General features: G+C 42.9%; 2 protein-coding genes across 2 annotated transcripts; both read right to left on the bottom strand.

Annotated features, from left to right (window-relative positions):
• Positions 1 to 501: 501 nt before the first annotated feature.
• LOC139466057 (autotransporter adhesin BpaC-like) lies at positions 502 to 4,606 on the bottom strand. Its single transcript, XM_071248072.1, has 2 exons — positions 4,591 to 4,606; positions 502 to 1,403 (listed from the first exon to the last, which is right to left on the bottom strand). The coding sequence occupies exons 1-2, from the start codon at positions 4,604 to 4,606 to the stop codon at positions 502 to 504; spliced, it is 918 nt and encodes a 305-aa protein (XP_071104173.1).
• Positions 4,157 to 10,470, bottom strand: LOC139465803 (mammalian ependymin-related protein 1-like). Its single transcript, XM_071247726.1, has 4 exons — positions 10,353 to 10,470; positions 7,929 to 8,050; positions 6,946 to 7,151; positions 4,157 to 5,430 (listed from the first exon to the last, which is right to left on the bottom strand). Exons 1-4 carry the CDS (start codon positions 10,443 to 10,445, stop codon positions 5,225 to 5,227), a joined length of 627 nt encoding a protein of 208 aa, XP_071103827.1. The 5' UTR covers positions 10,446 to 10,470; the 3' UTR covers positions 4,157 to 5,224.
• Positions 10,471 to 11,643: the final 1,173 nt, after the last annotated feature.

Here is an 11,643-nt window from a genome sequence, read left to right as displayed (position 1 = left end):
CGAAATGCGGCCCCTTGGGCGATTGGGCCACCTGTGCCCATTTGGGCATATGGAACTTCTATACAGTGACACCCCGTAAGTCTGGTCGGTACTGTACCGAGATCGTTCGGATTCACAAATGCCCGGATTGTCGCATATTGGCAATGTATACCGTGTACACATGGTTGCATATGGTCCTGTATTCAAGGCACAGGTCGATCACAAATCGGGTGAATGGGTGACTGAGAGTTTCCAGGGCCTCGGTCCTCAAAGTGTGCTTTCACTTTTATCTTTGTTGTTTAACGCCGCACTCAGCAATATTCCAGCTGTATGACGGCAGTCTGTAAATAATCGAGTCTGTACCACGCAATTGGGATCGATGACATGCATCAACAAAGTCAGCGAGCCTGACCACCCGAAGCCGTTAGTCGCCTCTTACGACAAGCATAATCGCCTTTTACGGCAAGCATGGGTTGCTGAAGACCTATTCTACCCCGGATCTTCACGGGTCTCCTCAAAGTCTCACACTATTTCACCCATTCTAATTAGTGATTTCTTGGACGAAGATCGCAGCGATGGAGCAATGGAGTGAGACCCTTGAGCAATGGAGTGAGGCCCTTGAGCAATGGAGTGAGACCCTTGAGCAATGGAGTGAGACCCTTGAGCAATGGAGTGAGGCCCTTGAGCAATGGAGTGAGACCCTTGAGCAATGGAGTGAGACCCTTGAGCAATGGAGTGAGGCCCTTGAGCAATGGAGTTAGACCCTTGAGCAATGGAGTGAGGCCCATGAGCAATGAAGTGAGACTCTTGAGCAATGGAGTGAGACCCTTGAGCAATTGGGTGAGACCCTTGAGCAATGAAGTGAGGCCCTTGAGCAATGAAGTGAGGCCCTTGAGCAATAGAGTGAGTACCTTGAACAACGGAGTGAGACCCTTGAGCAATGGAGTGAGACCCTTGAGCAATGGAGTGAGACCCTTGAGCAATGGAGTGAGGCCCTTGAGCAATGGAGTGAGGCCCTTGAGCAATGGAGTGAGGCCCTTGAGCAATGGAGTGAGACCCTTGAGCAATAGAGTGAGTCCCTTGAACAACGGAGTGAGACCCTTGAGCAATGGAGTGAGACCCTTGAGCAATGGAGTGAGGCCCTTTAGCAATGGAGTGAGTCCCTTGAGCAATAGAGTGAGACCCTTGAGCAATGGAGTGAGACCCTTGAGCAATGAAGTGAGGCCCTTGAGCAATGAAGTGAGACCCTTGAGCAATGGAGTGAGACCCTTGAGCAATGGAGTGAGGCCCTTGAGCAATGGAGTGGGACCCTTGAGCAATGGAGTGAGGCCCTTGAGCAATGGAGTGAGGCCCTTGAGCAATGGAGTGAGGCCCTTGAGCAATGGAGTGAGCACGTGACACGTCGCGTTTAACAATATCACAGTCTTATCAAGGCAAATGTCACCAATAAACTCTCAGTCTTCAGATTAAAACAGCATTGGATCTCATTATGTTCACATGCACAGTTATAAACCTCCAGTGACGTCACCCTATTGTTCTCTAGTGGGTTAATTCTCATAAACAGGGATGTTATTAATACAATTATAGTGTAACATATCAATGTTTCTCGCTAAAAACGTATTTTGCATTTTAACACAATGTGATGAAATGTAAAATCTAATGACAAATGTTTTATTTATATCCCGCGCATCGATCCGCGGGAATATAAATAAAACATTTCAGTCATTGTACCACTAGGCGACAAGTGAGCGGATAAATCTCTATGCTTTTAAGAATTTCTATTTTATGGTACCGTATTCCAGCATATTTTATGGTACCGTATTCCAGCAACAGATATTTTAAGCCCGTTTCCTAAGGTTCATGGTACGTACGTAAGTGTCTTTTTTCTGTCTATCAGTTAGATAAAACACTTACCCTCGGGTTTTTATGGGATTTAAAACCCTCATCCTCGGGATAAAACCCTGCCTTGGATTAAATCTCATAAAACCCTCTGACGTTTTTAATAATATACACATATACATCCGAATGCCATGTGCCAAATCTGATATTTAAAAGCATTATTAAGTCTCAGCGATTAATTGATGGACTAATTTCACCAGAGCCAACCCACTGCAATGGCTCCACTCTTCTGTCTCAAGCACAATGGCAGAAGATAAATAAAAAAATTAAAAAATCCTATATATAAAGAATATTAAATTTGAAATCGTTGTGGTAGCGATACGCCAATTGTATCAACAAATAAATTGCTCCCATTCTTTAAAATAAATGCTTTCAACGCTTATATTAATTCATGTTTTAGGATGTATAGTGTTTAAAGCATTGAGAAATGATGAGTAGAAATATGCAACCAAAAGATGTGTACTTGTTACACATTGTATAAGGGAGGTAACCCACCATCTTTGTGAAACCTGTGCCTAGATTGTCGAAACGATCGTAGCCCTAAAATTATCGTAAAGTTATCGTAAGGAAATCGTAGGCTATAGCAGACTATTTTCGAAACTATCGTAGCCCTAATTAAGATAGCTTAAGTTTGTCGAAAATCTAAGATAGCCCCATATACCTGTTGTAAGTTTATTATTTCTTCATCCAAGATGGCGGTATACTTTGCCATAGATATTTTGCCAAACAATATTAATTAGTCTTCTTTACGTTCAAACATTAAATTGACATTTCATTTTGTTAAAGTTCTGTGTGACTGAAATTGACACTTCGAAAACAGAAAAACGCATCAACAATTTCACAAAATCAGAAATGTTCTTAATCGCGACAGCGATCCACATAAGTATAGAGTCGACAGCTTAAAAAATATTTCTGCCCAAGTCCATGCTGAAGAAGTGTGAAACAACGTACCTTTTCGATAATTTGGGAAGGATAAAAATGAAAGGTGTGAAGGTAATGACTGTGACCTTATTGAATAACTCAGGAGCAGCTTATCTTAGTTCACACTCTAGTTGAGAGTGGTTTCCCTTTGTATTCGTCCGGGACACCTTGCGCATTGTTACAGTTTCCATAAAGCGCAGAATTCCGCTGTTATATTTTCTGGATGTCAGCGCTTTAGTCTTTATTTACACATTTTATGAAATTATATCAATCTACAAAAGTACAGAAAACCATAAAGGATTCGCATCGGTTTTTACATCCTATTTCCTTTCTCAGCCAAAGTGAAACGATCACTAACACAACGAAAAACCCGACCTCACCTCATCCGGTCTGTCTTGTGAATACATGATCACGTGTTGTCTGTGACGTATAACACCGCACATAACACACCAAACGCACGTGCAACACACATTATTGTATGGTGTATCAGCAGTACAGGTATAGATAAAAAAATAACTCCGAGATGTGAAAAAGAAAAAACTAAGGTTAGGGTGTTAAATATGTATTGTATATTTCGAGTTATAACAGTAACCCGTGAAGATCCGGGGTAGAATAGACTAACCGTGGAGACCAACCGGATCGGGTGGTCAGGCTCGCTGACTTGGTTGATGCATGTCGTCGATCCCAATTGCGTGGGTCGATGCTCATGATAACAATCACTGGATTGTCTGGTCCAGACTCGATTGTTTTCAGACTGCCGCCATATAGCTGGAATATTGCTGAGTGCGGCGTTAAACAACAAACAAACAAACAAACAAACAATGTGGAATGAAAGAAGATAACCAGATGAGGTGAAATGGGGTTTAAAGTCGCGTTCAAACTATTGCACTGTTGTAGCGACGTACATGCACGTGCGTGCGTGTGTGTGTGTGTGTGTGTGTGTGTGTGGCTGCTTGTACTAGTCCGATCTATGTCGGTTTAATAGTGCTAGCCCACTGAGATACCCTGCCGCAGTTTAACATGGATACCCTATTCTGACACAGTATGCTGTCTCCGAGCCGACCAGTCCCTGTGTTACCCCCTCAATGCCGAGCGCCAATCAGGGGGCGGTCGGGTAGCCTAGTGGTTAAAGCATTCGCTCGTCACGCCGAAGACCGATGTTCGAATCCGGACATGGGTACAATGTGGTGTCCCTTGCCGTGATTTTGCTAGAATATTGCTAAAAGCGGCCGAAAACCATACTCACACACTCGCTCACTCTCAGCCAATCCGAATCCGACATTAATGTATATATTGTTTGTTTTGTTTATTGCAATACAAGATTCACAGTCGCAAATGTTGATGGAAATAAAAACAGTTTTCTGAAAATAGTTTTATTCCTTAGAGAAAGTAGAACATAGCTATGGTAACAACAACATTAAAAGGCACATTTGTACACAGATTTCACTAAATGCATTCCAAGGGTGCATAGGCAGGCTACATTAGCAGGGGTAAACAAACAACAATCAGTATTGTTTTGTTTGACTTCACGAGTGACAGTCAAAGACAGATACGAAAGTTGCCTGTAGTCTTGGGACATGGCCGTGGTTGGGGATGCGACACAAAGCGGGGTATGTGATTGCTAATTATAATATGAATCGGAAATATATATGTATCTTCAACACCATTTAAATATTGTAAAAAAATAATAATTTAATCTCTCTAGGTATATCTACGAATCAAGATAATCAATACTAATCAACAAAACTCTTGTCAATTCAATGACCTCCGTTCTGAGTATTGCACAGGTACCTGCCAGCTTAGTCATGTGATCGTCACATGACAGTCACGTGAACGTGTGTGTGTGCGTTTGCTCGAGTGCTCGCGGTGAACCATTATACGTGTTCGTGAACGTGTGAACCGCTCAGGATGTATTGCAGTTGGTGTAATACTATCACAGTTCTAGCCCTTGATGACTGCAATAGTTTTCCCATTAATATGTAATGTTTTCGACTAGAAGACACTAAAAGATAAATAGTGAAATTGGCACTGAAGTAAATGGGTTGAAAGACACACGTGAGATGTTTCATGTGACGAGCGCCATTACAGATGAACGTGCGGATGTCAATTGTCTCCCCTTAAATAAAGTCCCTATGTTACTGTTTCCGTAAAATAGGCAAATGTTTTAAGCAAGGGTCATGAAATGGATTAGTTAAAGGGAGATACCTACTTCAGTAAGTGATGACGTCGGAAATAATTCACAGCAACATACATCTCATAGCACACTCCAAATGGCAAACTTTTGTAAAATAAAACATATGTATTAGAATAATTGACATCTAAAAAATAAACAGGTCTCGAGACCATTTACAGCTCTCAAAACGACGGAGAATGGCGGCTACCAATACACCTAAGGGACGTAACTCCCGGTGTCTAGTGGCGCCCTCTACCAGTATGAGGGCATGGTCGAGACTCCCCATGCAGCCTGCAGACACTCGGTTGGGGGGATGAAGTCGTTGGGGTCGGGGATACCGGCGACGATGTCGTAGAAGTGCATTGTGACGGTGTCGTTGGGAGTCTCCTCTGGTCCGATTATAAGGGAATGAATTGGGTAGCAGTTGTTGAGACTGAATGACCCCAGCCACATCTCCCCTGAAAGAAATGGTTTCCATGGTGATTAAAACAGTGGTGAAGGACAATGGACAAAGTATCGCGATAGGTTGTTTGTTTGCATGTTTGTTTGTTTGTTTGTTTAACGCCGCACTCAACACTATTCCAGCTATACGACGGCGGTATATCGAGTCTGGACCAGACAATCCAGTGATTGATATCATGAGCATCGATCTATGCAATTAGGATACGATGACATTCAGCAACCAAGTCAGCGAGCCTTATCCCGTTAAACATAGTCGCCAATGTCTCGGTTCGATTCAGTGCGTGATAGACCATGTGATGCTAGTCCTACGGGCATGGTCATCGTCTGAAACATCTAGAAACATAATCAGGACGAATCAAAGATTCGAACCCACGACCATTGGTTTCTACCTCTGGCTCAAGGGACATAACTCTGCACGGCCAATTACAGCACGCTAATGAAGTATATTTTTCAGTGGAAATTCAAGTCGTTTCAAGTCAGTTTAATTGTTTCAGGTATATGAAAACATTGTGGAATACGGAAGGGCAGCCAAAAGGCACAGGTGGAAACCCCGGAGGCACTGGTAGATGCAAAAACTCTAAGGATAATCGGACGGTCGGGTAGCCTAGTGGTTAAAGCGTTCGCTCGTCCCGCCGAAGACCCGGGTTCGATTCCCGACATGGGTACAATGTATGAAGCCCATTTCTGGTGTCCCCCGCCGTGATATTGCTGGAATATTGCTAAAAGCGGCGTAAAACCATACTCACTCACTCTAAGGATTATCACCAGGATTTAGCCAATTCTGACAGTTAAGGGACACAACTCTGTCCAGCGTATTAAAGTGAAACAGAATGGAGGTCCCGACAACAATTACTGCTATGGGTAACACACTCTATAACTTTCATCTTTTTGTTTTGGTTACTCCAGGTGCAACCTGCAGGTCTGTTCCTTTGTTACACGAACCAACAAGAATATTAATAAAATTACATATATCATTTTAATCTGTCGTGTTACTATGCAACGTATAATGTCCTATTGGGGAAAATAATTGCACAGCATTATATATGGGTAACTAGAAGCTGATATCGTTGAGCTACAGTGCAAGATGTGTATATCTGCTGTGCGTCACAAGTTAAAAACAATCTGAAGACGTAATTTGTACAGTTTAAAACATGCAAGGCAGATTTTGAAGATGAAACATCGAGGAGGTTTGTGTTTAATATGCTTTTCTTCCGAGAGAGCAAACAATGTTTCATCCAAAATATTTTGTTCCAGAAAAAAAGAAGAAATTTGGCACCCCCAACCCCCTTCCAAAAAAATGAATAAATAAAAAAAATAGAAAATATTCGCCGGCCATGGTGGATACCCGGAAAACATATGTTGTTGACGTTATTTATTCGGCTCCCCCTTTTGAAGCTGTCACAGAAGAAACATATCCCGTCTCCATAAAAGATTCACCACCTCCCTACCCCTTGAAAACTAATGGGTGGTCCCTAACTATCGCATGTTGTTCAGTAAGCAGGAGCTCTCACTTTGCCTGAAGGGGATCCTGTCGGACCACTCCTGGGCAAACACCTCCTCCCCTGGGCCCCCGATGTAGTACTCGTTCTCGAAGGTAGCGTTAGGGGGGATTCCGAAGTCCCTCCACGTCCTTGGCACAGACTTGATGCACTCCTTGGTCTTCATGTTGAAGTCATAGGCTACATTATCGTTGGTGAGGACCAGGTACTCGTGATATCTGCAGCAGCATAGTGAAAACGTGTACAGGGCAGGTTACAACACTACAAGACAGGCATTACACTTGCATAGCCTCTGCACGTTCAAACGTAATTTCCGACCATAATGCATTAGGGGCTGGTCACGTGACCCCTTTGGATGGATATATATATATATATATATATATATATATATATATATATATATATATATATATATATATATTTGGAAAGCTCTCGGTTGGAAATGTGCATTCGACAGTATCACTAAAATATATCAAAACCACCAAAATAATGACTAAAGCCATTTGAACATTTGAAGTTATAAAAAAGAGACAGAGAGGCTTGATGAGAGAGAGAGGGGGGGGGGGGGGGGTGAGAGAGAGGGTGAGAGGCTTTAGCGAGAGGGAGAGAGAGAGAGTGAGTGTCTGGAGAGGGAAAGACTTGAGGAGAGAGAGGACGAAAGTGAGGGGAGTGGCTTGAGAGAGGGAGAGAGAAAGACACTGGAGGGAGAGAGAGGAAGAGGGAGAGGCTTGAGGGGAGAGGGAGAGATAAGCTTGAGGAGAGGGAGAGAGACAGAGAGAGGATGGAATGGGGGAAGAGACTGTAGGGAGAAAGACTTAAGGAGAGAGGGAGGAAGGAAGAGAGAGAGGCTTGAGAGAGAGGAAGATAGAAAGAGACTTGAGAGAGAAAGAAAAGAGGCTTGAGGAAAGAGAGGGAGAGAGAGAGAGGGAGAGGCATGGGGGGCGGGGGGGGGGGGGGGGCAGACAGGGACAGAAACCGACATGGAAAAGACTTACTGTCTGCCTGGGATGATCTCACGTTCCTCCTCGAACATCACCTTCCTCTTGTTGGTGGCGTCGTAGCCGATGATGAAACGGCGAATCGCGTCGTCAACGTGGTTGATCTCCATCCCCCGGAACTATAAAGAAACATGTCGTACATAGAGGAAGGTGAGCAGCACACACCTGATAAGAAGTCCTCGAAAGCACTCGTAAAATCTCCAACAAACTGTGAATCAGATACACACAGTCAAATGTCCATTCAGGCGCCAGTCGACTTTTCAACAGGGGCGAATAATGATTATTGCTAACTGACGCAGTAATGGTAATAACTTAATGTTAATAGTCATCAAGTTATATATATTCCTTCATGCAGTTGTGACTCGACTACAGTTTAACAATTATTATTTATTTATATTTTGATTTATAGGGCATATACATGTTCGACAAAAATATAATAACCATGGACTAACTTCAGTTGTTAAGTTCTACCGCTGTTTTCTTTTATTGATTCTGAAAGAGGTGGAGATTTGAAAGAATGAAACACTAAAATCATGCGAATAAGATTGTCGCACTTATATCTAGGACAGCCCAAACTAGGGTTAACACGAGAAAATAAATACGGTACTCAAAAATTAATGTTTAAAAGTTTCAAATTTTATTGCAAGTATGTGAGAATTGATTGTGCATACTCAATGAACGTTTATGTCATGGACGTAAAGCTCTTTTTTTCATTGTAATTTTCAAATGCCTGTGTCGGATGCTCTGTCGAGCTAATGCACAGCATTTTGAAACCAGAAGAGTGTGAAGTGTGTCAGTTAGCAATAATCATTATTACTCGCAATGTCACCTACTGTTGAAAAGTCGACTATCAGGGGTAAGTGGTATTCATCACCTGATATGGCCATTCACAATGCTACTTGACGAAGTCCATGTATAATCTAATCTCTTGTCTTACACGAGGTCAAACGATCAGCATCACACCTTTGAACTTTCTTAGCACCTGGATACAGATAGTGACTATATCACACACAGACTTCATGAATTATTTGCAGGCATGTATTATGTCTCTTTCGTTACCAGGGACTTGATCCTTTTTTATTTTTTTAATGTCGTCTCTTAAACCCACAAAGGTCGTTATCTGCAGCTTTGAGCATCAGTAGAGAGTACGGTAGACCCAATCGTCAAAGGCGCCACAATTTGCATCCCTTAAAGTGCCAGAAACGTGGGTTCCAATCCTGCAAATGTTTTCAGGTACCTGTGCTCGTGGGTTTCACCAGTGCGGTAAACATCTAACGCTGTAAGCACTCCTCCCACATTAAGTTGACAAGCCGTGATATTACGGAAATACTGATCAAAGTGCTGTTAATCCCAACTCACTCACTCACTCACTCACTCACTCAATCACTTTTTCAGGACATTAAGTGAATTGATTACATTCGTCACTTACATGGATGCTCTATACATAGCATACATAACTCAGTATGCATATATAACAATGGCTTACGACCTTAGGGTATAAGAATAACTACCGTTACCCTGGTGTCATGTTACACTAGACCCCTGAGTATCATATCACACCTGGCTGATAGCTGATTGTATATACCTGCTGGCTAAATGATCTGTACACATGTGATGTCATGTAAAAACACACTTAACTATAACGGTACACGCTTAATGGTTGTTTTAGAAATGCTTTGTCAAAATTAGGCTTACTCGAGACGGGTTGAAGCAAAAGCGAAATCCAGTTGATAAAGATTTGTACAAATCACAGTCACTTATTGTGTCAGGACTTTCTTTGCGTTACGTACTTTGAACTTGTAGTGTTGACTATTACGAAGGATGTATGCGACCACCTGAATGTTTATTTGTAGGCCAATGGCCAGTGAAGCAGTTTCCATGGAAATAATAATAAGTTCAGAACCTTTATCAAATAATGAAACGAGAGATGATGTGCGTCAGAATGGGGGTGGGGGTGGGGGTGGGGTGGGATCTGTCCTGACGTGACCTTGGGTGGCGTTGCACACGGGGAGATGGCGAGGGGAGGATCTACACTGGCTGTGATCTTGGGTGGCGTCCAAGACGGGTAGTGTTTGTGTGTGTGTGTGTGTGTGTGTGTGTGTGCGTGCGTGCGTGCGTGCGTGCGTGCGTGTTGGGGTTGATGTGGGGGGTGGGGGGGGGTGGGGGGGGGGGGTGGGGAGTATCTGTCTTGACCCTGATCTTGTGTGCAGACGGGGAGGGAAGGATCTGTACTGACAGTGAACTGGGTTGGTGTTATACACGGGGGTGTGGGGGTGGGAGAAGGGTTCTGTACTGACAATGAAATGGGGTGGCGTTGTACACGGGGGGTGTGGGGTTGGGAGAATGGTTCTGTACTGACAGTGAAATGGGGTGGCGTTATACACGGGGTGTGCGGGGGTGGGAGAAGGGTTCTGTACTGACCGTGAACTGGGGTGGCGTTACACACGGGGAGGGAAGCTGTCCCAGAGCCCCAACAGCCATAAGCACACACGCGATCAGCGAAATCTTCGACATGTCGACTGTACAGTGAGAACCACACGGAGAGGAAGGGTTATCGCCATACACCGTTATATACCCGCGTCAGCACGTGCCGGTCACATGGTTGTTAATATCTAGCATATCACATGCTCCCACAGGTTGAATATAGGTTGCGGTGTGCGTATCATATGACATGTTTACTTACAAAAATATTGTCAAATGTTCCCTTAGTTTTAGCCTTGCGGTCACAAAAAATAAAATATATGTTTTACTCTCTTTACGAAATTTTGTTCTCAAACAGAAATTAGAATTTCCCGTTATGTATACTTATTTATATCTTATAAATATGTAATATACGCGACATTAGGTTTAGCCTTGTACGTTGCACATGAATATATGACACAATATGAGTGTGTCCAATTCATTCTAAGTCTTGCTAATATATACTTTGTACATATTTAAGTGTTCTCCAAAATTAACATATTTTAAACAATTCTCTTATATGCTCATTTCCTTTTTGTTAACCTCGATGATGTCTGAAAAATGATGAATCAGCATTAAAAAAACTCGTAGGTGGAACAGTCGTATCGGGTGCATCATTTCATAGTATACCCTTCCCAGATTCGTCTCCATGCAGTTTTAATCATAATATATATAGGTTGTTTTTTTGGTCACCTAGTCACCAAGTAGAAATCACCTATAGCTACTACCTACACCGTCACTCGTGGCAATGCCTCGGCCAGAGGTGACGAAATGGATCGAGGAGTCTTAATTGCGCGCACCGTGCCCCGACTGTGTGGATCGTTGCTCATATCAATCAGTTGATAATCTGGTCCAGACTCGATTTTTTACAGACTGTTGCTGAGTGCGGCGTTAAAAGCAAACAAACAAACTTCATACACCACGGGCTTTCCTGCGCTTTAAGCTGAAAATGCCGTGCAGCAGGTTTACTGAAAAAGTGTTAGAAGCGGCATTAAAACCCAAATCATTCACTTACTCACGCAGTCATTTCACTCTCAGCGGAACATGAGAGTCCCGGTAAAGCGAGAAAACACAGCGTGATTTATCATTTATCATCACTAGTTAGAAGAAATTATGTGTGATAGTGTGGTCTCTTGAAAACAAATAAACTTAACCTCCATTTACAGAGTCAGTGAGTATGGTTTTATGCCGTGTTTGGCAATATTCCAGCAATATCACAGCGGGGGACACCAGAAATAGGCTTCACACATTG

This window comes from Haliotis cracherodii, unplaced genomic scaffold, assembly GCF_022045235.1.
Source record: "Haliotis cracherodii isolate W230 unplaced genomic scaffold, xgHalCrac1.p SCAF_18, whole genome shotgun sequence".
Taxonomy (NCBI): domain Eukaryota; kingdom Metazoa; phylum Mollusca; class Gastropoda; order Lepetellida; family Haliotidae; genus Haliotis; species Haliotis cracherodii.
The sequence above is the reverse complement of the archived record's forward strand: the minus strand, read 5'-3'. Positions and strand labels throughout refer to the sequence as shown.

Excerpts from the sequence above, each read along its gene's own strand:
- LOC139465803 (XM_071247726.1), bottom strand. The coding sequence starts at position 10,445 with ATGTCGAAGATTTCGCTGATCGCGTGTGTGCTTATGGCTGTTGGGGCT. Across the intron at positions 7,152-7,928 it reads GAGATCATCCCAGGCAGACA|ATATCACGAGTACCTGGTCC; the intron begins GTAAGTCTTTTC and ends ATGCTGCTGCAG. Across the intron at positions 5,431-6,945 it reads CAGGATCCCCTTCAGGCAAA|GGGAGATGTGGCTGGGGTCA; the intron begins GTGAGAGCTCCT and ends CATTTCTTTCAG.